Here is a 26010-nt window from a genome sequence, read left to right on the forward strand (position 1 = left end):
AAAGGGATGGGCCACTCACAGCCTGATACAACGTTCTGGGCACGAGCCTAACATCCCTTAGGATGGGGTAAATACTGGGTTACTGTGGTCCTTGGTCCGTGGGAGTTTGTCAGAACTAAAAATGATTGCTTCAAGCAGTCTTACCCATGACATTGAACTGTGGGCTGGCCTCTCAAGAATATATTATACTGCAATTTCTGTGTAATTCTTTAAACCTGTGTATTTCAAAACTTGAGCAGAGAAGAATTGTCAAATTAAAGTGACATTTTAGAATTCTTCTGATTACAAATTATTTCATGGTTGTAGCTGTCTCTGTTCTGTCTGCTTCAAATTTAGAATGCCCAATGTACTAAAATAGAGTTATCCTCGAGCAATTTGTACCATCCTGAAGGTACAAGAAGGAATACTTGTTATTTTCTAGAATTGCTTCCATTTTCCAAGCTTGTAATATATGGGCTAGTTTTTAGACTTAATGACAAATAGGACTATAGGTGTGTAACACCATAAGGACGTCATTACAAGACTAACCTCTGAATACGGGCCATATTCAAATGAACCAAACCTTGCTGTTCCCAATTATTATTTATAAATGTCTAATTTAACTACTATTCAATATAGAAAACCACAAATATTGTATGAGGCACTGAATTTATTTTTCCTCCAAACAAACCTAGACTATCATGCCCTACTACTTAGAAATGGCTACCAAAGAAACCAACAGACATAGCAAAGGAACAGAAAGGCTGGAAGACATTTACTATATTTTGGTACCAGAGAAAGAAAGGAACTCGTCTGATATGAAAAGTGAGGTTAGTAACTGAGCAATGACATTTCAGATACTGGATAGAAGTGGAGTTCTAAATTTAATGAATGAACGAAAATACAGAAAAAACTCAGAAAAGCTGAGTCTGCAAGATACCTTACACCAGGTATACCTTAAAACTTGGTAAACAAGCCAAGCATCTAAATTGCAAGCTGGGCTTTCAATAAAGTCCAGGTATATTCAGGGAAATATTTAGTTTGTCCAAAGAGGGTAGCTACTCACCACATCGAAGGCAGTAAACACGTGACAGTAGTGGTGATTGGACTTCAAATCTTTTGTGATATAAGCGAATGTTGAGAGGTCTTCTGGGTCCTGGGCAGCACAGGAGATATTACGAATTTCATGTTCGGCAATTATGTTCTGGAAGAAATGACACAAACGACCGTTGTTTTCCTCTGCAAACCAGCATATTTTAGAACCAAGGCAAATGATCTGGGAAGCAGTTGCTTTCCCTCGTCCTAGAATGTTCTAGAGCAGCAACATTCAAAGTGATTCAACACACTATCCGTGGGCAAAGGTACACCAGGTCTGGAAGGAATGCTTTCGTTTAATTAAAAACAACCTAAAATAGTCCTGTCCTGGAGCAGCAGTTCTCACACGGTGCTGCGTGCAGAAGCAGTCTGGGTGGCAGACACTTTAAAAAAAAATAGTAACTACTAAGCATTTCACTGTTTCCATTTTCCATGTAGAGTCAGCGCCGCCTCCTGCTAACCCTGTCTGGAAAGGATCACCTGCCATGTTGTTCTGCCTGCCGGGAGGCTGATCCCTCACCCTCTTTTACCTGTTGTCTTGTGCCTGGCCCCTAGCTCCCCAGAGCCAAGGCAGGTAGGCGAGGGTGCGTCAAGGCGCTCTCTCATGAAGACTCCGTGGAGACTAAGGTGTAAGGGCGGGATGAGGGAAACACCACGCTGCATGCTAGGTGCAGCGCCCCGTGGATGACAACGCTTTGCTAACTATAGCCGCTGTGTATCATTATGAGCGGTGCTGTGGTACCCCTCATCATCAGCTCACAGGTGGCGAAACCAGTACTCAGTGTAAGGTGTGCAGGGCAGGTAGTGGAACTGCGCCTGAGGTTACGTTGCAATACCTCTCAGCCCCACCTCTCTCTCACTGGTTGAACATAATTTCATTTTTTCTCTCGGCTAGCGCTTTTTCATGCCATCTCCCTGCCAGCCCCCTCATCCCAACCTGCCTCTAAGAATAATCGGTGGGAGGTAACCGAGGAAAGGTTTAAGTACCATTATCCCGAAGCACAAAATAACCAAGGAGCATCACCTGGGCTGCCAACCCAGCCAGAAATTTCTTTTGATACACTGATGTATTTCAGAAGCAAAATATTTCACATAATCATGCAAACATTTCTTAACCTCACAATATCCCGTTTATGTTTGTGCAGTTGTCATAGATCTAAAACCCTCAATGCTTTAGTTACCCTAATTACTTTGTAACTGCACAGTCTTAAGTAACCTGAGCGAATGTAATGCTCTGTGTATACTCATCAATGCCTAAAATTGCTTACAAAATGCCCTTTCCTGCCAGCGCCCCCAGCAAGTACTTCACGCCCCTCACTCTACTGAGCTATGTGGTTGGTAAGCAATTACAGAATTAACACATAAAAGGAAATTAAATTAAGACGTTCTTCACAGTGACCCTGTATGTTGACGCTACATGCAGTGCTGTCAGAAATAACTCAAATTGAAATCAGAATCCCATAAACAAGTAACATCCTATCGCAAGACAGAGTTTCAAAATAGAAGGTGCTGATCCTCTTCTGGCATCCAGATAGCATTTCTCCAAGGAGAAAACTAAATTAGGAGCTCGGTGAGTCTTAAATTTAAAATTAATGAGCTCTGCGTGGTCTTTATAGGTATGACGTTAGCAGGTGCTGAGAGCCTCCGCCATCACTTTAATTGGGGGCTGCTATTACTTCGGGAAGCCTGTGGATTTGGTCTCACCTATCCAGGATCCACTATTACTGAAAATAGAGCATTGGCTCCAACTTTTAACTAAATTGGCATTTTGTGTTCTTGAGACTTTCTTTTTTACTAGCATAAGGTTGATCAACTTCTCGGGAAAGTGTTAACAGTGAAGTGCCCTGTGATTTTTATTGCACTGAATTCCCTGAATCTTGCCAATTCACAAGATGTCACTCCTGACAATTTTCAGTGGTGTGGACAGCACTGTGGCCCAGGGAAAAATTGTAAAGTAGGTAAAGTGTATCTTTGGGGATCTCTCTTAATTATGAACCGCATGTTTGCATCCTCCCCAAGTTTGTATCTTGAAATTCTAGCCCCCCAGTGTGATGCTGCTTGGAGGTGGGCCTTTAGGATGTGATTAGGTCATGAGGGTGGAGCTCTCGTGAATGCTATTAGTGCCTTTACAAGACAAGGCAAGAGAGCTAGCTGGCTCTCTCTGCCGTGTGAGAACACAGCAGAAAGACGGCCACTTATGAAGCAGGGAATGGGGGCTCTCATCAGACACTGAATCTGCTGGTGACTTCATCTTGGACTTTCCAGCCTCCAAAACTGTGAGAAATAAATATTCATGGTTTAAGCAACCCAGTCTATGGTAACTTACTATAGTGCTAAGACATTTTTCCTCTTTCTGGGTCCTCCCTCCCAACTTTCTGGAAACCGGCCCCCTCTTCTCTAATCTCCAGGAGCCCAGGGCTGTCTTTTAAACTCCGAGGCCTGCCCTCCTCTGCGTTGCTCCATGTCCCCAAATCAGCCTTCTCTCCCACTGCTGAAACTTTAATTCCTCTGTTCCCATGGTCTAAACTAGAGGAAAGGCAAGCGAATACAGACATTCTACAATCAGTTAAGAATAACTCATGTTACTGGCACTCAGTCATCCTAATTGGCACTTTAAAAATTTGCTTTTAAATGAATTCATAGCAATGGACTGTGTAGGGAGGTATTTTGAACAGAGCTTCCTAATATATCCGTGGTGCTAGAATGTGGTGAGGACCTGGGATCTCACTACTGATGTAACTGAGCAGCGGCATTCTCAGGACATACCCCTCCCTCATGTCCTCTGCTGTACCTCCTCTCAGAAGTACCCAAATAATAGTATCTCATGCATATTCCCTGAGTTTTTCAGAGGCTCAAAACCACCACCAAAAGGAAGAAATTAACTACTGATGATCATGAGCATGTAGCCCCCAGACCTTCCAGTGCCTAAGGATTGATCACCATCAACCAATCAGAAAACTGTGCATGGGCTGATCACATACCCTGGGACGCCCCTCCCTCACCTGGCCTTTAAAAATGTTTTGCTGAAACCCTTTGAGGAGTTTGGAGATTTTGGGGGCACAAGCCACCCGTTCTCCTTGCTTGGCCCTGCAGTAAACCTTTCTCTGCTCCAAACTCTGACCTTCGGTTTGCTTAGCCTCACTGTGCATCGGGCACACAAATGTGCATTAGGTAACACTGAGACACTGCCATCAGTCTGTACTGCCCACCTCTGCAGAACAGCGAGGCTAGTTCTCTATGTGTACGATGATTCCAAGACTAAGGATACTATAGCTGGAGATGGAATGAAGACTGCACAGTTTTCTCCTCCTTGGAGAAGTCAAGGAAGGATACATTCTTTCCACCCTGTCATTAGTGGCTCCTCCATAAATTAAAAGCTGACATCATCATGAGGTACAGGTGATGTTCCTCAGTTTAAGTAGACGCCTTGATGCAGCTGAGCCTCCATATCTAAGCATGTTCTAAGGAGACTAGGGCTTTTAAAAGGCTCAAGCCAGGACTGGGGTCACCCTGTCGCTTCTTTGGCTAGAAAACTTGGCAGCTCAGTACCCTTCAACAGGGAGTGATTCTTTTTCTTGTCTGTTGCCTTTCATCATGTAGAGAAATAGCTAAAGAGGTATCTCGCTGGTGGGTGTAGAAGAGACTTGTTTGGTTCAGCCAATTAACAGAGACGGTCTCAGAAGGGGGTGTGATAACGAAGTGATGGGCCTAGAAACTGGCCTCTCCCTGCTTCCCTCACTCCCGACTACGACAGGTAGGGCCCTTCTCTGAGTCTCCTCCACAGGCCAGGCCTTTTATGAGGGAGACAATGCAGCACCCATCCAGAGAGCGCCCCCCACATAGAGGCAGCAGCCCTGGTCGAGGGCTACCTGGAGGAGACCTGCAGAGAGGGAGGTGCAGATGAGAAGAGCACAGTCTTAATTTGACTCTGAGCTTTTAGAAATATGTGCTATAAAAAACAACTGGCACTTGTTTAGGCAAAAGTTCCAAGTTAATCTGTGCCTAAAAAAATAGCATAAGCCCTGTTTGAAGCTGACATTCAAAACAAATAAACTGGGCTTCCCTGGTGGCGCAGTGGTTTAGAATCCACCTGCCAATGCAGGGGACACGGGTCGAGCCCTGGTCCGGGGAGATCCCACATGCTGTGGAGCAACTAAGCCCGTGCACCACAACTACTGAGCCTGCGCTCTAGAGCCCACGAGCCACAACTGCTGAGCCCATGTGCCACGACTGCTGAAGCCCGAGTGCCTAGAGCCCATGCTCCACAACAAGAGAAGCCACCGCAATGAGAAGCCCGCGCACCGCAACGAAGAGTAGCCCCCGCTCGCCCCAACTAGAGAAAGCCCACACACGACAATGAAGACCCAACGCAGCCAAAAATAAATAAATTAAAAACAAACTAACAAACCAACCCAGGCACTGCATTGTTCCTAATTTAGCTGGATGAGAAGACTGAGGAGGGGGTCACAGCAGGAAGGCAAAATGCAACCCACCCTCAGCCAAGCACTGGATGTGCGGACGGTGTCACCTCTTGGAAGACCCTGCTGATCTGAAGATGGGTCTGGAACTAAGCAGTTGTAGCGCTCTTGGCAGAATGCCACGCTAACGTACCTCTGGGCTATGGATCTACAGAAAGCTGGTGTGATTTACCTATAACATTTTAGTATAGATCTAATCCAAGTTCCATTTTTAATTCAAGATCATTTTCCGCTTCTTCCTTCTTACCAGGTTTAGTGATTCAAATCATTTCCCAAGTTGCTAGGTAACAGGTTTACAAGTTTACAGCTAGGCACCTAACCCTTCCCCATGAACTCAGCCAAAGCTGGTACTTTATATTAGAGTAAAAGGAAAGAAGTGCTTTGCTGGAGGGTTCATCTTTCACACAGTCTAATGGGGCTAAAAGGAGTGGAAGAGTCATTAACACCTAATTAAGTATCCACTGCATGTCAAACGAACTGGTGGAAGGTCACATGGAGTGAAAGTGAAAAAGCGTTAGGTCAGGGAGTGGGAAAGTTAAGTTTTGGTCCTTCTCCATGACCAGCTAGCTGTGTGACTGCAGGGCAGTCACTTAGTGAAGGTCTGAGGCCTTCGATTACTCTATGCGTCCAGTGCAGGCTGAACACCCCCTCTATCTGACCAGGGTAGGGTTACAGACATGCAGCGGTTAGGAGAGGACCGGTTAACAATAAAGTACAGGGGACTTCCCTGGTGGTGCGGTGGTTAAGAATCCGCCTGCCAATGCGAGGGACACGGGTTTGAGCCCTGGTCTGGGAAGATCCCACATAATGCGGAGCAACTAAGCCTGTGCGCCACAACTACTGAGCCTGCGCTCTAGAGCTCGCCAGCCACTACTACTGAGCCCAAGTGCCACAACTACTGAAGCCTGTGTGCCTAGAGCCCGTGCTCTGCAACAAAAGAAGCCACTGCAATGAGAAGTCCGTGCACCGCGACAAAGAGTAGCCCCCGCTCGCCACAGCTAGAGAAAGCTCGTGTGCAGCAACGAAGACCCAACGCAGCCAATAAATAAATAAATATAGATTAATTTAAAAAAATGATGAGCATTTGAAAAAAAAGAAAGCATCAAACATGAACAATAAGCTGTGACTTCTGGTTGTGTCTTACTACAGGCTTAGTGCTCACAAGCACCACAAACTGTGAGGTCTTCACAGATGTCTATGCGTCACAAGTCCTTCACTTCAAATCAAAGTGGTTCCCCCCAGATGCTTCCCAGGGGAGGAATCTCTGGTACAAACTGAAAGCAGGACCTGGAGTTTATCAATCTGCTCCTTTCCTGCTGTGGGTATTAATTTAGAAGCTGGTCTTTGTACAGGACCAAGTGGCACGCATGATGCCACTGCAGACACTGCTGGATGAGCACAGTTCCTTTCATACCACAACCTGAGGACGACCCTTCAACACTGGCTCCTCTGCGCCCCCCTGAAACCAGGCCTTCAGCCCTGGCTGGCGGTGTTTCTCAGCCTTCCCCAAACTCCACCAACGCAGCTCTACACCGTTTCTTTCTTCCACCTTCTAATACAGACTCTCTGCTTTAGGCTTCTCACACACTAACTCCTAGACCACGGCCCCGAGTCACCTACCCTCTCCCTATCCACCATTAGACTGGGGTAGGTCACTACGTCACAGGACACTGGGATGGGGACCCTGTGCAGCCCCAGTGTTGAAGTCGATGTCCCCAAATTCCTAAAAAAGCCAGGCACACGTTGTCATACAGTCATAGAGAGGCTGGCTCCACCTGCTACCAACATATGCACTTTGCCTTTACTCTGGATTCTGAAAACAGGCTGAGGACCACACTGTAAGGGCTTGAAAGAAACGCGGGCCTTCTTTATTTAGTGTCTTTATTCACACAATTATCTTTTGCGTATCTTTCATTGCTTAGATTTCCAGAGTAGCCATTAGTGAGCAGAGATCTATGAATAACTCATCTAAGTACTGGCGACTGAAGCAGAAGCATTCCCTCAAAGTCTGGGAGATCAAGATCTACGGCCCTTGATGTGTCTGTAAGCAAAATGCCACAGAGCCGATAGCGCTCTCTCCTTCCTCTGATGGTGGAGAGTGGGTTAGAGAGGATGCAGTTAATACAGACGCACCCAGTCATACCACCAGCTTCATAAGATGACAGCCTTAAGACTCTGGAAACTTCTCAGGGCAAATACCACTTGTTCAGAAACTGTCAGGATCCAAGCCTGCTAAGGCTGTTAATGTAAGAGAGTGTCAGACTCATAAGCTAGTAACATATTGCCATTCATGTTTTTCAAGTGCAAATGGGGTAGAGACAGTTGCTCCAGGTTAGGTAAAAAGAATCCAAATGCCAAAGCCTTTCTTGAAATTTAGATAACAGTGAAAGCAATGCTATCTTCAGTCAGAGTTCCATAAAGTTTTGAAACTTTTAAAGCCAGCTGACTATAATCTAGGGCTAAAGGAAGTTTGTGCACCAGCACCTAAAGTTGCTTCCAAGAAATAAAAGAGCAAATCAACTGGGATTTTTCTGATCAGAGTTTCCATAACTGTAATCTGACAGCAGTAACTGTCAATGACATATTGCCGGGTTGAAGCATCATTCCACGTAAGGCATCTGACTCTGAGTGTGCTTTGGGTATCATCAACTAGCATGACCAGGCTGAGTTACCAGCTTTCGGCTTGAGTTTCAGAACTGCTTCTAAACCTGGGAGGTGGTTCTAAGTAGACTTGGGGAGCTTGGGCTTATCTGACCGACATAGCAATCTTCTTCATTACAGAAAACAAATTGGGAAGGCTTTGAACTGGTCGATTCAGATGCTCAAGTTTATTATAGATGGTCAAGGGTCACTGCCCACGGGACGTTTCCCTGGATCTAAATCCAGCTGCCGTGGTCCTAAATTTCCATTGTTTAAATTCATCTGTTTCATGACTTTTGTTTCCTTTCTCCAGAGTGGAGTGGGTCCAGCTGGGAGGACTAGGTAGGCAGTCCAGAAAACAAATGGTGTTTACCAATGGGCATCACCTCATTTCCCCTATTTCTACACTTTATTGGTTGGAAGGATGTAAGACGAAAATGCAGGACATTTGGGGGTTTTGGAGGAGGAGCAGGTCAGGTTTGAATTTATGGAGGGTGAGAGTGGTCATACCCGAGTTTTCTAGTCTAGCACCTGCACTCTGTCACCTTTGCCAAGAAAGGACACTTTCTAAGTAAAATGCAACCCAGATGTCTACACTCGACCTCAGGGCCCACAAGCTGTCCCCACTGTGAGCACAAAGTCACCGCAGAGTCACAGCACCACCTGAGCTTCTTTTCTGATTGTGTCTCTTAAGAAGACAGTACAGTTGGAACCCTCGCTTCCATCTCAATAGTTGAGAACGAAATGCAATTATATGATGTAAACGCCAGAGCATGGGTTCCCTGCGTCAGGTATTCATTACATACATCAAAAGAAAGGACAGGCCTATCTTCGGAGCAATGAAAAGACAAATGTTCTAGCCCTTCACCTGGTAACATACACTTCCTCTGGTGGAGGAATGATGACACTGGTACATTTTCACACTAGACATGATTTTTTTTTCTGTTTTAGTATTCTCTGGATCCAAAGGGACATGCCAGATACTGAGTGGCCACAGTCTACTAAGGAAGGTACCAAGGAAAAGTGAAAGCAAAGTATGTGTAGGAATCCTAGATCAAGCCCCCAAATGCGATGTGCCCCCCTGTGTGTGTGTGTATACAGTTGTTTTACGGATCATGAAAGTCAGGGGTGAGGAGTGATTAAAATGGGGGAGGTTGGGTATGATGGGAAGCAAAGGATTTTAGATCATTTACTCAGGACTGTATCTGGTGTCTAAACCAAAGAGAGGTGCGGTACCCACCTTATTTGTTGCATCAATAAATTTGACTCCTTTATAAGAGACTGAAAGAATAATAGTAGGGACCTTCTTCATTTGCTCTGTAGACTTCTGAAATTAAAATTAGAAAGCTATTAGAGTAGTCTGTGTTCCTTGGCAACTGTAGCACATAATTCTTTCTCTTGAAAGATAAAAATGAGCTCAAGCTAAAAACAATACACACACACACACACACATCAAACACATACCAAACACACTCTAATTTAAATGTATGTCTCTCCTCCTGGGCTTAGCTATGGTTTGGGTTTATAAAGTATCTGCTTTGCACTTGAGGATCTAAAAAGAGCTTGTTCCGCTACTTCATGTGGGTGAAGGAATACGCCCTTTCCCTGACCCCAAGGGGAGAAATGAACAGCTCTGTCCCCTATGCAATTTCAAACGACTATTCTTTTGACTAGAGTTAAGCCATGTCAGATTGAACTCTAAGGATGAGTTTAGCATTAACAAAATACATGCCACCTCTCCCCATTTCTTCCTAGTCTCTCTCTTTCTTCAAGGCACAAGGCATGCCTGAATACGTACTTAAAACAGGGATTTAAAATACATCATCGTGGGGACTTCCCTGGTGGTCCAGTGGTTAAGACTTTGCCTTCCAATGCACGGGGTGTGGGTTTGATCTCTGGTCGGGGAGCTAAGATCCCACATGCCTCGTGGCCCAAAAACCAAAACATAAAAACAGAAGCAATATTGTAGCAAATGCAATGAAGACTTTAAAAATGGTGCACATCAAAAAGATCTTTAAAAAAAAAACATCGTGGGGCTTCCCTGGTGGCGCAGTGGTTGAGAGTCCGCCTGCCGATGCAGGGGACACGGGTTTGTGTGTCTGGGAAGATCCCACATGCCGCGGAGCGGCTGGGCCCGTGAGCCATGGCCGCTGAGCCTGCGCGTCCGGAGCCTGTGCTCCGCAGCGGGAGAGGCCACAACGTTGAGAGGCCCGCGTACCACAAAAAAACAAAAAACAAAAATCATCGTCGTGAATTTTTCTTGGACCTGGCCAAATCTATAAAAGCTGATAGTTTACAGCAGAATTGCTCATGGTCACTCCATGACAACTGAGCCCTCTGGGGGCAGGCTGTATTTTCAGCCACAGCAAAACCGAACAGTGCAGGCAACCTACTTTATCGTTCAGAGCTGCCGTGATCCCTGAGGCTAAGTTCTTACGATAGATGTTCACAATGGCTGCATGTGCTTACAGTTTGCGGCTTCTACAGTTTTATGCATCTGCAAAAAGTTTCTCCGTAATTTAGCATCTGCCTTTTCTGGTTAGTTTCCTCATTCATCACAGGTCACTCACAGTCTGTTTACTTCATTTCCTGCTCTGGATACTCCTAATAATCACATTAAATATCAAGAAGAACCTACCTGACAGTTAGCCTGATGGATTTTCCAGACAAGACAGGTGAGAACATAATAGGAGAGAAAATACATAAAAAGGTGAGAGGAAACCATTTCAGTAATTCACAGACAGCACAGACTTAAACGGTAAAGAGACTAGGCTCTACAGATATATGTTGATGCAGGGAAACTGTTATTTTAGAGATTACTGCAGGCTTTTCCAGACCCTGTCTCTCCTCTGCTTTTACTGTTTTCTCATCGTTCTGTTTATTGCATCGCACAGTTGTCTGATGACTGACATGCAAGAGCCTTCTGCTTTGAGTGTTCCACAACCAGCTGTCTTATGTATATTAAGGAAACCGAGAAAAATATGAACTTTCTTGATTTCTTCATCTATTATTACCCATTTTCCATTTTTAAACTCTGAAAAGGTGACCAGAATGAAAGAAGGTTGGACAGTGTGAATGAAACTCATTGAACTCAATAATGATAATTATATTTCATCTTTCACTTGAGCCACGGAAAAGGTGCTTCACATTTTCCTGGTTGTTTTCCACACATCTTTTTGATAGCTACTATATCCGCGTCAAAGACAAAGAAAATGGATTGAGAGTATTACTATTTAATATTAACTGTTTCATACAGTATAGAAAAAAGCAGCTCCCTCGAAGTGCTTTTTAACTAGTTTTAAAATTACCCAGACTCAACAGTTTTCTTTTGTGATTGCCGAAAAGAGATATTATGAAATTGGAATGTAAGGATAGATACTTTTATCTTTTTTAATGCTTTATCCAACCAACTCTTAACAATGTGCAAGATTAAGTGAAGGCAAGGCTAGAGGAAATAACATGCCGTGTGCTGACTGTAAGGCAAGGCCGTGGGGCTGAATCTGTAGCGAGGGGGAAGGAACAGGCAGTGGTTTGGTGGACTGAATGTGTGTGTGTGTGTGTGTGTGTGTGTGAAGACTTCTTTGCAAAGAGTAACAATGGGTTTTAACAAATCACCTCGCTCATCTCTTGCTGTGAATGCATTCTCGTGGACAGATCTATCTGTAACATGAAATAATATACACCTAACCTAAGGTTAAAATACCAACACTTCAGGTAGTATCAAGAAAAACCCATTTCTCATTCATTGAGCAATTGAGTGGTTATACTAGGTAGGCGGCCCATGTGCTGGAAAAATGCAGTCTTCTTTGGGGGATGTCACACAGACCTCAGACTGTGTGCAGACTCCGGTCTGCTGAAGAGTGGTTGTCTAGTGCCGTGTTGAGAAGGATTCTGAGCCTGTGTCTGGGCTCTGTCGTAAAGAGGGTTGGGAACAACGTCTGCCATGGGAGAGGGAGAGGAAGGGGCACATGAAGCACACATCACCGTTCCTGGCTTGGTCTGATACAGAGAGCAGCTACAACGCAAATGTTGACAAATGGGACAGAGGTGTGAACAGAATGCTTCCAGAGTGCTGAGCAGGGAGAGCCTCACTCTGCACGAGGAAGTGGGCAAGTCCTCATCCATTCATTCAACTAACACCGGCTGCCCGCTAGGGGTGACCGACCTGGCTCTTAAAGGTTGGATAGGAATTCTCCATGTGGCAGGAGAGGACACAGAGGCTGTTTTAGCCGCAGAATCAACACACACATAAACATCTGGAAATGAGAAATAATATAGTGGGTGTGGGTAATTGGTGGGAGATGAGGCTGGTACAATAGGTTTGGAAGACTGTGACTTACTCCACCAAGCTGGGATCCACTGGAAGCTTTTAAGTAGGGATCAGATCTCTGTTGCAAAAAGACAGTTCTGGTGGTTGGATGGACTGGAATAGCTAGAGGCTGAATGCAGGGAGGCAGGAAGCTGTGGTGTAAATTCAATTGAGAGAACCTAAGCACCTGAGTTGAAGTAGATGCTCTGGAGAATGGAAGGGGGGGGCCACCATTCTGATAAAGAAGAATCAAGAGGATCTGCTGACTGATCCGGACAGAAGATGGGTGAGCGGGAGGACGCCGCGGACAAAGAGGCCGTCAGCCGAGATAGGAACACTGGAGGGAGATGTGCTTTCTCGCATGAAACCCTCTTGAATGTGATTATCAGTTTGATAATCCTGTGGGGATGTCCACTAGGAAACTGGAAATAAGAATTTTCAGATCTGGAAATCCAACCACATTGAGGGGGTAGCTGAGGATATGGGAGCAGATAAAGTGGCTCAAAGAGTGAACTAGAGGAGGTCTAAGAATCACCCCTCAGGGGATGGTTAATACTTAAGAAATGGGTAAGAAGAGTCAATGAAGGAATCTGAAACCTGACAGCAGTATCACAAGTCCAGAAGAAGATTCCTTAGAAGGTGGGAGCAGTGCCTGATGCCAGGAGGACTAAAAAGGCCTAAAAGTCTGTGCCTAGCACAGCGGCTGGCACACATAGGAGTGGCTGCTACTTTTACTGCGTTTCCTGGGTGAAACCCCTGGTTTGGGCAAGTAGAAAAATTTGTTGCTGATTTTATCAAGAGCAGCTTCAGGACAATGGTGACAGCAGACACAGAAAAGAACACGGTGCAACGAATGCCAAGAGGGGGACCAGAGAGCTAGAAAGACAGGCAGGTCAGGACACAGGCTCTTAGGCTGAAATGAGGGCATCAGTGGGGATTTCTGTCCTGATACAAAGATTTCACATCATATGTCCAGCCAAGCTGAACAAAGAAGAAAAGATAAAGGATGGTCATTTCTTTCTCTTCCGTGGGTGGCAAGAATCCCTGCTTTCCTAACTGGAGGCCGCACTGGGGTCCCAACGATGCAGGCTGTATTGGGGGTGGCCACAGGTTCCAACCTGCAGCCCAAACTGTACTTCTTCTTCCACTGAGCCAAGATAAAAAGATGATGGATCTGGCCAGCCGCAGAGTTCAAAGGGGCTGTGGGAGGTCTTCAGGGTAATGCACCTCTGTTAAGGCGATTATATTTCTATAAGAGATACAGATCCAACCTCTTTCTGGACTCTAGAATCTAGAGGATTTTCTGACGGTGTACTTTACAGAGCTTTAGAGAGGTCTATTCACACATAATTTTAATGAAAGATGAAAGCGCACAGAAAGAAGGTAAATATACTGAGTCTTCACTGGCTAACCAGGGAGGCAAGAAATCCAATCAGCGCTTCATTTTAGGAAGGCTTTTCAGATATCAAAATGTGAGCTCGGAGCTTCAGCCTGGTCCCAGGCAGCTGAAGTCCCACCCTCCCCAGCTTCTCCTCAGTGTTGTAATCACCTTCTTCTCCTGCCGAGGGACAAAGGCACCTAGTCTGGACACCACTGCTCAGGTTACAAAGCATCTGCTCTCAGGCAGCTTGGTTTCTATGACCTATCTTCATGCTTTGCTGTGTTTCTGGATGGTGAATACTCCCATATGTGTATGTTAAACATTGTAGCTTTATTTATTTGTATAAACAGAATTCTCTTCTTCAGGCCCATTTCCTCAGTAAAATGCTCAGGGCAAACTTTCTTTTGTGGTTCCCTTTTGTTTCTAGTTGCTTTTTACTATGCCCCACTCTGTGGAATTTCTGAGGTTTCCCAGAGTCCTCAAAGCCCCTCCCTTCAGTGCCAGCTTCACAGGAGAGACTCATTTGTAATGAGGACCTCTGCATACCTAATCAGCTACATACTCGCGGGTGATGCCCCCAATTAACTTAACCTTTGCAGCGTCTTGTTCTCCCACGGAAAGCTGAAAGAATATAGTGATATTCCATTGTATGTTCTTCACAATTTCCTGAATTAAGATGACCATCCTTTTATTATTCTAAGAGAAACAGTATTTAGTTATATAGAGATGTTACAGTTCTGAAACCTAAAATAAAATGCAACTTTTGAATCTTCAATTTAAAGTCAGTCCTTTATTTAGCACTTGGATTTATATTGTTTTTAAGCATCGTACAGAACAGGGATAATTTTCTATCTGGAGGTGGACACCTGAAATATTGTTCTTAATAGGAAAAGTAACTGAACACTTTCAGAGAATTTTTTTTTAAGAGGGATTTTTAGATTCACCAAGGAATGAATCAACCTTGGTGAATCCAAAAACTCACCATCTTTTTTCTTTTCCTTTTAAATGACAAATTATGAACTGCTTGGAATATTTGTATCAAGTAAGAATTTGCCATTGAGCTTTTGTTCTAGCCTTACAGCACACCCTGAAAATATCAATAGTTTCTCATTTTCTAATGCAGAATCAACAGTATGAGAATATCCTTGTGAGATTGCAGGGACCTTTGCATCTCAGAGCAGGACTTTCACAAGTGTGAATGAGAGCAAAGAGGTTTATAACTGGGACTGGAAACACTTCAGCTGTGAGCTGTAATGTTGGATTTGAGTCCAGAGTGACATTTATGCTCTTAACAGGAATCAACTGTGCCCAGTAATCAGCACAGAGAGGAAAAAGAGTGAGGCAGTCCGCGGGGAGGAGGTCACTGACTCTTCATTCTTACAAAACCCCGATAACTGCTGGCGTATTTTAAGCACAGACTGGCACAGATTTCCCAGTGGTCTACTGCCATCCAACTTAGAGCATATTTTAACCTACACACGGCTACCCTAAGAACGCTTTCTAGTTAGATATTCAGTGCTGAGTTATAACTATTAATTTTTTTTTTTTTTTTGCGGTACGCGGGCCTCTCACTGTTGTGGCCTCTCCCATTGCGGAGCACAGGCTCCGGACGCGCAGGCTCAGCGGCCATGGTTCACGGGCCCAGCCGCTCTGCGGCATGTGGGATCCTCCCGGACCGGGGCACGAACCCGCGTCCCCTGCATCGGCAGGCGGACTCTCAACACTGCGCCGCCAGGGAAGCCCCATACCTATTAATTTTGCCATATAGTATTTTCCTTAGTTTCAACACTTAATTATTATATTCAGTTTCAGCAAGTAAATTAAAATAGGATCAAACACTTATGTTTGGTAGCCTCAAGTGACTTTCAAATGATTAAAAAAATACACCAAACAAGCAATATTGTGGTGATTTTGTATGCAGCAAAACCAGCTACGTTGCGGGGATTATTAAGAGAGAAAAAACAGACCGCAAATCAGCCATTTAACATGAACTCTTACCCTTTGGAGCTCAGTTTCAAGGTCACTTTCTGGGGAAAGCTCAGTTTCAAAGTCACTTTCTGGCCTCCCAGCTGACGGGACGGCTTTCCTTTTGCTCCCCCGCCTGCTCTGTGAGCCTCTGCCGTCCCTCGGCGTCCGCTGCTCTGGGGTGGGGCTGTCTGCTCCCCTCATGCACCTGAGGATGGCGCACACCTTTCTCGACTTGTCTCTCTTATAATGACTAGCACATGGTCTCAGGTGAACCCTATGAAGTCGTCATTTTTAAGGGTCAAAAATGGCTCAATATCAGCAATTTCCTAGGGTTTGATCTAAAAGCTGCTGAAATCCATGATTGTTAAAGGAATGAGCAAATGAATTCATGTACAGCGACGAGGAAGAAGCCAGTTTTATAAAGAAGGACCACTGTCCCAGCTTCTCGACACACGGAGAACTCAGGAGGCTTTTCAGAGAGCCGAGGTACTCAGAGCCAGGCATGGAGACCTTTGAAGAACTTGGAGGAGAACCACGGATGTGACTAGAGATGCACCAAGAGATTCCTATGGTGTGGCAAATGTGTCACAGATCTTGTGAAGTTCAGCTTCAAGGAGGGAAGGGTTAGGACTTCGTTTTGGCAACAGAAAATTGGCTCAAACTGCAAGCAGTGAGATGAGAAGGAAAGACTTCTTGAGAGGACAGAATGATTATTAGGGACAGCTGGGAAGTTTCTCCATCTGGTCTTTAATAATAGTTTCCCTCATCTATCCCTAATGACTTAGGGGTAAGTCTCATTTGGCTGGAAAATGAGGGTAAATGACCTCTCAAGGGCTTTTCTGGTCACAAGGACTCTGACCCAAAGGCTGGGTGAATACAGAGCCTAAGTAAGGCCACGTGACAAGAACAGACAGTGGGCAAGCAGCAGCCATTCAAACTCCTCCTCCGGCATAAGACTCGGCTATTGTACTGTGGAGTAACTCACACACCCTGGCCAGGTCTGCACAGCACAAAGCAATGCCCTCTATCTCTACTCCTCTGGCCCTGGCTGGTATCCAGGCATTGTGGCAGACTGTTCTACCAGGATAGCCTATCTACACAGCAGCCTTACTGGAATGCCCAGTGGACCAAGGAGGTGGTTCTCAAACTTTCGAGAGCATTCAAATAACATGGAGTGCTTGGTAAATAACAGGCTGTTGGGTGCCACCCCTAGAGTTTCTGATTCAGTAAGCGCTACAGACCGAATGTTTGCTTCCCCCCAAAGTTCATCTGTTGAACCCTAATGCCCAATGTGATGGTATTAGGAGGTGGGGCCTTTGCGCGGTGCTTAGGTCATGAGGGTGGAGCCCTCATGAATGGGATTATGTGTTTATAAAAGAGGCCCGAAAGAGCTCACTTGCCCCCTCTGCCAGGAGGGCATGGTGAAAAGACGGCCATCTATGACCCAGGAAAAGTGCCCTCGCCAGATACCAAGTCTGCCAGTGCCTTGATCTTGGACTTCCCAGCCTCCAGAACTATGAGAAATCAATTTCTCCCGGTATACGGTATTTTTGTTCCAGCAGCCCAGACAGACTGAGACAGTAAGTCTGTGGTAGGGCCTAAGATTTTGCATTTCCAGCAAGTTCCCAGATGCTGCTGATGCTGCCAGTCTGGGGACCACACTTTGAGAACTTCTGCTCTAGAGTTGCAGGTGCTCAATTTGATTGAAAGTCACCGTCAGAACTGTTCTCTTCTCTGCTGCTATACGTACAGACTCAGCTGTGTTGCATCTTAACACTAATTCAGAGAGACACTGACTTATCAAAACACACTGTGCTCCACTTGACAAGCGATTTCCAAACATCCTTAGTTAGCAGTTATCTGCAGCTCTTGGTCGTCAGAGCAATTAACAAGTAGTATTTCATTCACCCTTGGTTCCTCGGGGACTGGGAAAGTATAAAACATTCTGCACATAAAAAAGAGTTTGGGTCCTGAAGACAGGTTCTAGAGTTATGTCTAGAATAGATGTTGACCAGATAGAGCTGATAAGCCCAGAGGTCATGCTGGAGATGTATGTTTTCTCGTAAAAGTTCCCCAGTTCACCCTCAACTAGGAACACATCCAAGATATTAAGTTATGCCCCTGAGAGGTGTGACAAGCAAACATCAATGTGTCTTCTTGGACTGCTTCTGGGAGTATAAATTGGAACAATGTTTTTGTAAGGCAGTTTGGCAATACTTACCCAGAGTTTCAAGATGTGTATACTCTTTGACCCAGTCATTCTACATTTAGTGGCTTATTCTAAAGACATAATCAGACCAGCTGCAAAAGACTGAGGTATAGGGATGTTACCCAAAGTATTGGTTATAATTGGAAAAAATTGAAAATGACCTAATGACCAAAAAGGGGAACTGGTTAAATAAGTTTGGTTCAGTTATGGATTGGAATATCGTTCAACCAGTGCAAATAATATTGGGGATGAACAGCTATTGGAATAAAAATGTTTCAAAATATATTGTATTTAAAAATAGATTATAAACAGCCTCAGAATATTTCCATTTTTTGTAGAAAAGTGATGCCTGTAAATGCATAACTAATCAGTCTGGAGGATTATGTACAAACGAGGTGTTAACAGAGGGGTGTTTACCACTTCTGGGTGGTAAAACTACAGTTGTTTTTATTTCTCTTTTCTATATCCCTATTTGAAAGTTGAATAATAATGAATGTGTATTGCTTTTGTAAGAAGCAAATGTAAAGTTTAAAAAATTTAAGATTTTTTAAGTTAGAAAAGTCAACTGTAAACATGAGCAAAAACACACGGACTTTTTCAGTCTATCACATTTAAGTACAGCTTCAGAGCGTGTGTGTGTGTGTGTGTGTGTGTGTGTGTGTGTGTGTGTGTGTGTGGTGTCATCCTGAATTTATGAAGGGACCCAATGATAAGCTCCTTCCTCCAGGGCCTCCTCTACTCACTACAGTAAGAGCACAGGACGGTATGTTTGGATTTCTGTCTTAGCTCCACCCTTTTCAAACTATGTGGCTAGGTATTTTAACCTCCCTTTGTCTTAGTTACTTCATCTGTAAAATGGGTATGTTAATATAGCATCTCCTTTGTGGAGCTGTTGTGAGATGACATAATTCCGCGCCTAGCATGTAGTGAACATCAATAGATTTGGGCTATTACCATTATTCTGAGGATTAATGCTTTCGCTTAGCTTTTCAAAGCACAGCACCCCACTGGCAAAGGAGGGCAGAAGTAAAATCAAAATCTGTCAGCGTAACTGAATAATCTCTGCGGAACATACTCGGACTGCAGTGAAATGGTGGCTGCAACAGGGAATGTTCAGCAGAACAATGTATCTGAACCCAAAACAACTGACTCACTATGTTTAGAAAGAGGGCTTCAGACAAGTGGAAATTAAAGACAGAAGAGGCGCATGACATCTTTCAGTGATGTGGAGCAGTGAGGGTGTTACATGGGAGAAAAGCCAGTAACGAGAGTAATAAAAACAAAAATAAAAAGTAAAGAGAACTGGGATATGAAGATGATATGGGATACGGTGATTGGGACCGTTTGGTGTTCCACTGGGTAGACTCCTAGGAAAATACAATACTCACGAAGCAAAAAGTACACACGAGCAAAGCACAGTGACAGGGGTTAGAAGGGCAGCTGTTTCGTTGTGTGTATTGCTATCTTAATACACACACACAGACACACACACCACATTCAAGGGCTTAGACCTGTGTTTACCTGCCTCGTGCAGTACTTTTGAGAGAGTGAAAGATAAAACTTGATTCTTCCCTGAAACTTGGGCAACAGAAACTTTTAAAAACCAGTTGTTTTTAGGTTTTTTCCCCAGCCTGGTTCCTAAGAAGTAGTCCCTGAAATTATTTCTGAAAATGACAGCTCCTCAGAGAAGGGATTTGTATGAGGACAGAAGGACTAAACATGACTTCACTTTGAGCCTCTCCTAAGGAAAGAGGCCTCTTAATTTAACATTTCCACCTGATTCTGAAATCTACCTTTTTTCAAGCTTTCCAATCCATTCTCTGCCATTAATTTCTTTCCTTGCAAACACAGAAAAAAGATGGTCTTCACACTTCAACCAAGGCACAGATGATTATTTGGAAATCTATATTAAAATTCAACTTTAGAATTGTTTCCAGATTAAAAGTTTAAAAATCATATAAAGTTAAAGGGAACAGACTCAACAAGAAGTCTGAACCATGGTGAAACTGTCTAAGCCCTTTGGGAAATAGAGGTTCCAAAACCGAAGTACACTGGAAGATTTGCTTATTCCTGACTTAAACATAATTTTAAAATATTTCCTTTCTTACATCAGAAAGGCCGATTTCTACCTTATTATAGTTGAGAACAGATATTTCTTTTTCTTTTGTTTTCTTTCTTTTTTTTAGGGAAATGTCCTTGAATGCAAACACCTGTGAAACCTGTGAACATTTCTAACCGTCAACTATGGGATTAGGGGAAAGTCAGATTTCAGAGTATTAAATTGAATAGAACGGCCTACCTCTTCCAGTAGCAGATGTTTCCTGATGGTACATTTAACGAGGGAAGTGCTATATATTAGTGATAAATATTCCCTGGGGCCAAACTCAGGGTTAGGGGATGGGGTATGAGTAAGTCTAGGGAGGCAAAATGGAATCGTAGGGCCTCCTGTTGCCAGAACAAATCCCTCATTTCACGAAACACTGTACCTCTTAGAATCCTGAAGTGGGAGCTAATCATGCCAAAGAGAACTGAAAGGCCCAAGCAATCTATTTATTGCTTTGTAAAGTTCAGTCCTGTGGACACATTAGTTAAAAGAAGCAACTCCCAATAGAATTAGGAACAAATTACCTCCCCTAAATATGAAATGCAAAATTACATATAACATCGTATCTACAGTGTTCCTTCATTTTTTTCTTGCTTTAGGCAATGACCTTTAAAAATTGGAAAGAAGAGTGCAGGGTCCCTAAGTTTCTGAATACTCTCATACATACTGTATACATAGAAAACCAGGGTAAGGACCCCATCAGAGGTGGGGAAAAACAAATGAAATAATCCAAAGCAAATCTATCCATCAATTTACTTGTTTTTCCAACGTTTGGAGGAAGAGGTCACATGTTTTAAGATTTTACTGAGCTAGACCCTTCCCAGGCATTACTTTATGGAACCATCACAGCTACTTCGTAAGGTAGCTATTATCAGCAGACCCTGGGGACACAGCACACACGGTTCCTGCCTTCTAAGGGGCACAGGGCAGGTGTGACCAGACATCACACAGTGTTATGTGAGGTGTGACAGAGGGAAGGTTCCATGTTCTGTGGGGAATATGTTAGGGGAGGATCGTGTTCAGGACCGTAGAGCTAGGATTCCTCTCAGGAACCCTTTTAGAAAGGAAGACTCTGGCTCTGAGCCCAAATCTAGCTGGAAAACCCAACCAGGAACACAAAGGCAGCACGAAATGAATGTGTTCAGATTAAACGGATATCTGTCACAACTCCTGACATATTACTAATATGTTTTAAAATTTTAATTTTAAATAGACATGTCTGTAAAGCTATCATGGGAAAGGAAATAAGCAGCCCAGTTGTACCACTAAGGTGCAAAATAATTCATAGAAATTATCCTTCCTAAAAGTATGCCTCAGTATCAAGACATGGATAGTCTCGTAGGCTTTTATTTAAAAAAAAAAAAAAACTCTAAAAGATAAGGCAAAAACTGCAATTTTACTTACAAAATGATCAGGGTTTCTTGCAAGTTTCTATTGATTCTTTTTCACTAAACACAATTCAGAAGATAATTCTTCCAGGGATGGGGGGAATCTTACAATGAAAACCTGCATAAAAGTGTTTACAGTGGCTCTATTCATAACTGCCAAAACTTGGAAACAACCAGGATGGCCTTCAATAGGTGAATGGATAAACAAACTGTGGTGCATCCATACAATGGAATATTACTCAGTGATTAAAAGAAGTGAGCTATCAAGCCACAAAAGACACAGAGGAACCTTAAATGCATTCTTCTAAGTGAAAGAAGCAAGTCTGAAAAGGCTACATACTGTATGATTCCAACTACATGACATTCTGGAAAAGACAAAACTGTGGATGTAACAAGAAGGTCAGGGTTGTCAGGCGTTACGGTAGCAGCAGACAGAAGGGGAGAGTAGGTGGAGCACAGGGGATTTTTAGGCTGTGAAACTATTCTGTACGGTATCGTAATGGTGGACACATGACATTATGCACTTGTCAGAACCCAAAACACTGTATGACACAAAGAACGAATGCTAATGTAAACCATGGACTTTAGTTAATAATAATATATCAATATTGGTTCATAATTGTGACAAACGTACTGCACTAATGCAAGATGTTAGTAATAGGCGAGACTGTGAGGGTGGTGGTGATGGAGGGACCTTTCTCTGCTTTATGCCCAATTTTCTTGTGAACCCAAAACTTCTCTAAAAGTTAAGTCTATTAATTAAAAAATCTTAAGACAGTTTGAAGAGGAAAGAGACTGGTTAACCTGAACAAACAAAGAGAGAAGTGATTCCATATTGCAGAATGATATGAATTACTATCATCTCACACATGTCTGTTAGTTATGGTGTATTTTTAATTGAAATAATAGGTGTATAATAGAATACCAGGAGAGTAGTGTAGAATTATCTTTATTTCAGAACTGATGGAACCTTAGAGATGAATAAACAGGTTTAGATAAACTCAGAAAATAACCAATCATGACTATCAGAGAAGGGAAAACTGTGTTTGGTTTCTGCTGGGGCAAACTGAACGTGTTAAAGTAAGTGTTATGGAAAAAAACATTTATAGTTGCTAAAGATGCAAAAAAAACTCCTGAAATTTTTATTTATGTTAGTACATTGGAATGTAGCCCAAATTACTACATATATTTGTTACCTAAATGGTTTAATTTAGTTGGTACTAATCTTACACACTCTTTGAGGGTTCCTAAAGTTCTTTCTTTATCAACATAAATGATCCACCTTTTCAGCTATTTTAAAATTCAGGACAATAAACGTTCCACTGGCACATGTGAGAGGTGGTACAGCCTGGGGATTCGAGTATGGGTGGTGGAGTCAGACTGCCTGGGTTCAAATCCTGGTTCCACTACTCACTGGCTGGGTGACCTTGGGCAAGTTACTTAACCTTCCTTGGCCTTTGTCTCCCCATATGGAAAGTGGGGACAATAGCAATACTCATCTCATGATTAAATGAATTAATGTACATTTCACTTGTGCAGGGCCTGGGCCACAGCTCTCAAGTGTTAACTGTTATTAATCCCAATAAACTGATTTTAGGAGACCACACCTGATGGCAACATGAAGACACCTCTACGGTGATACTTCTCCTACTCCTAGAATTACTGTTAACATGTTGGCCTCCTCCACTGAATCGTACTCAGTGACAACAGGAACCGAATTGTAGTCATCTTTGTTAACAAAACACATTTAAGGAAATAGTTCTCAGAATAAGGAACTACACTGATTTACTTCTTACTGGGAAAGAAATTTTAATTTCAGCTAAAATTCATACTGTTGAATTGAAAACTTTTTTTTTTTTTCAATTGAACTGAAAGAGGAAACCAGGTAAAGTTTTAGTGCACCATACTTTGGCCCAGTGACATTACGGTATATCAATTTTAAGACCATCTGTGCCCTCAAGTATTTCCCCTGGGGAGACTGGATTACACTGGGACTTTTGGCTGAAATGCAACCATGCTGAAAAGACAGAAAACAGCAACTGGACGTTCAAACTGAACATTAACTGCAAGCTGAGATCCACACCATTTTTAGTCGGTGAGAGCTCTAATTCACAATTCAATAGTTCCACATAACAGATCAAATCTGCGCTTCTGGTTTTGAAAGGCTCTGGTGAACCCAGTGAGTGCAACTTCAGCTACTGTATCAAAGACTGATGTTTGTTTAATCAAGATGGGAAATAAGGGTTTATGATATCCTAAGAAGCAATAAAGTCCTTATCTTCATGCAAACTACCCAAAATAACACCAAGGGCAGCAAACTGGATAAACACCCCAAAGAACAGAAGACTGGCTTCTAAATAGATGGCCTTTTCATTTTAAGCAACAGACAAGTATTTAACTAAATTATTCTCCACTGAGACTATTAAAATGGTTTTGCTATTGCTATCCAAATGAAATTTCAGATCCACTTAAGTTTAAGAAATTGACCGAAATTCAAATCACAGATCTGGTGTATTTTAAATGGTGCTATGTGCTCTATGCGCTATTTGTGCTCATTACCACATCGAAGTGGCTGGACTCAGATGTATTAAGTCAGAGATGCCAAGTTACTTTCTTAGACATCTTCATAAATAGCTCTAAAATTATTATGAGGCTTGATGATTGAAAACCTTTCCCATTTCTTATTGTTCACTGGTGACATAATTTAGATCAGATAGATATTTAGTATACAAGATTCCCGGAATAATAAAACCAGGAAGAACCCTAATGGGCATCCAGTCCAATGTCCTTACTTCCTAAGAAAATGAGGCCCAGCAGAAGCAGATGCATACAGTAGTTAAAAGCTTGGGATCCGGAGTCAGACAGACCCAGTCCCAGATTGGCAAGTTATTCACTGCTGGACCTTGAGAAAGTTATTTAAGCTCTCTAAAGCTCAGTTTCTCCATCTGCAAAATGGGATCAACAATTGTACTAATCTTTATAGCTTTGTAGTAAAGACTGGATGAGCTGAACACTCAAAGTATCCAGCACAGAAGACCGGCACACTGTAACTACTCAGTAAATGCTACCAGTTATTATTATTATGACTAAAAACTGACTCCTAAGGCAAGTAAGCAGCAACAGAACTAGAACTTGGGTTGCTGCACGCGTCACAGTGTTTTTCATCTAAACAGTACCTGGGATAAAGATTCACTGGTCCTGACAATTTAAGTATAACTACATCAAATAGAAGGATAACTGTTTCAGTTTTTCTGCTACTGAAATGATCAAAATATTAAAATGACGATTACATACTGAGGTGTCAAATTCATGAAGATTCACATGTATTGAGCTTTTCATGAGCAATGGACATTACATGTTTACCTTTGTAACTGTTAAATTATATGCTTTTAAGTATTTCCCATCAAAAGCTGCTCATATAAAATAAATGACAAAAGTTAGGGTTCACTTGCTAATGATCTTCAATTTGACCCTGATTAGTTGCTATATGGACTAAGTCCGATATTCTTAATTTGTATCATTAGTCAGATATCACCATATCCTCCACACATGTGCTATGGAGGAAGAAGAATAGGGACACATGAAAGAAAAAGGTCACATGGATCTGCAGTGTGAGTGAGAATCGGTTTGGGTGATACAGACTCCTCAGAACCCAGCAGCCACCAAACACAGGCATTTGGAATTGCCATTTCTGTCAACATTGTGTCCTTATATGATTCAGCTCAGAGTTGAATGTTTTTCTTACATTAAAAAATGAGTAATTAAGAAGGCTCATAAGGAAAATGAGCTTTTTATAATATGCTCTCAATATTCTCCATTTGTTAATTTTTAGTTAGTTGGCAGTCTTTTCAATAAATATTCTCAGACTGTCAAGTGGGTGCTTAAAACGTTTTCTTGTAGTAAACTAAAGGTCATTTTTCTCCTAATCTGGAGAATGATCAATGTATATAAAATTACTTTAAATCTTTAAAAATAAGAGTAACTGAATTAAATAGACATCAGCTCAAACTACAGTGACATAAGCTCAAATATAAAAACATGAACAAAACCCAAACACCTTTTTATATAACACCAATGTGATTCAGCAGACCAACAGATGAAGAAAATAGTAATTTGAAAAGTGGCAATCTGTATCCACAGCCAGTATTTAGTATATTTCAGTGACTAGAAATAAAATGGTTTGGCAAACTTACCCGCATTTTTGCACAAGCATCTTGGGTTGATTCTGTCCCCCTGAGCTCTTTTATCAGCATAGAACCTAAATACTGAAATACAAAAAAAATTTAACGATTTATGAAAAACAGAATATAAATCTGAGTAGCAATTTGAAAGCAGACTGTAGAAGTACTACTGGCCAGGTGTGCTGGCTGTAGGCTGCTGCATAACTTTTAAAAACTAACGGTAACTAATTCTAACAAATAAATGCACGTATAGAGAGAATGCAGCAGAATTAAGCACA

General features: G+C 42.8%; 1 protein-coding gene across 37 annotated transcripts in view; it reads right to left on the reverse strand.

Annotated features, from left to right (window-relative positions):
- The window catches only part of ANKS1B (ankyrin repeat and sterile alpha motif domain containing 1B), a 1184309-nt gene that overhangs the window by 42574 nt on the left and 1115725 nt on the right, over positions 1–26010 (reverse strand). For all 37 annotated transcript variants that reach the window (XM_029204282.1, XM_029204271.1, XM_029204270.1 and 34 more), the window contains 4 exons: positions 25745–25816; positions 10831–10842; positions 9433–9519; positions 1046–1183 (listed from right to left, as the gene is read on the reverse strand). In XM_029204282.1, the coding sequence (XP_029060115.1) occupies positions 1046–1183; positions 9433–9519; positions 10831–10842; positions 25745–25816 (309 nt within the window). The remainder of the gene's footprint in view (positions 1–1045; positions 1184–9432; positions 9520–10830; positions 10843–25744; positions 25817–26010) is intronic.

Source organism: Monodon monoceros, unplaced genomic scaffold (assembly GCF_005190385.1).
Source record: "Monodon monoceros isolate NGI ecotype Baffin Bay Population unplaced genomic scaffold, NGI_Narwhal_1 Super_Scaffold_6, whole genome shotgun sequence".
NCBI classification, from domain to species: domain Eukaryota; kingdom Metazoa; phylum Chordata; class Mammalia; order Artiodactyla; family Monodontidae; genus Monodon; species Monodon monoceros.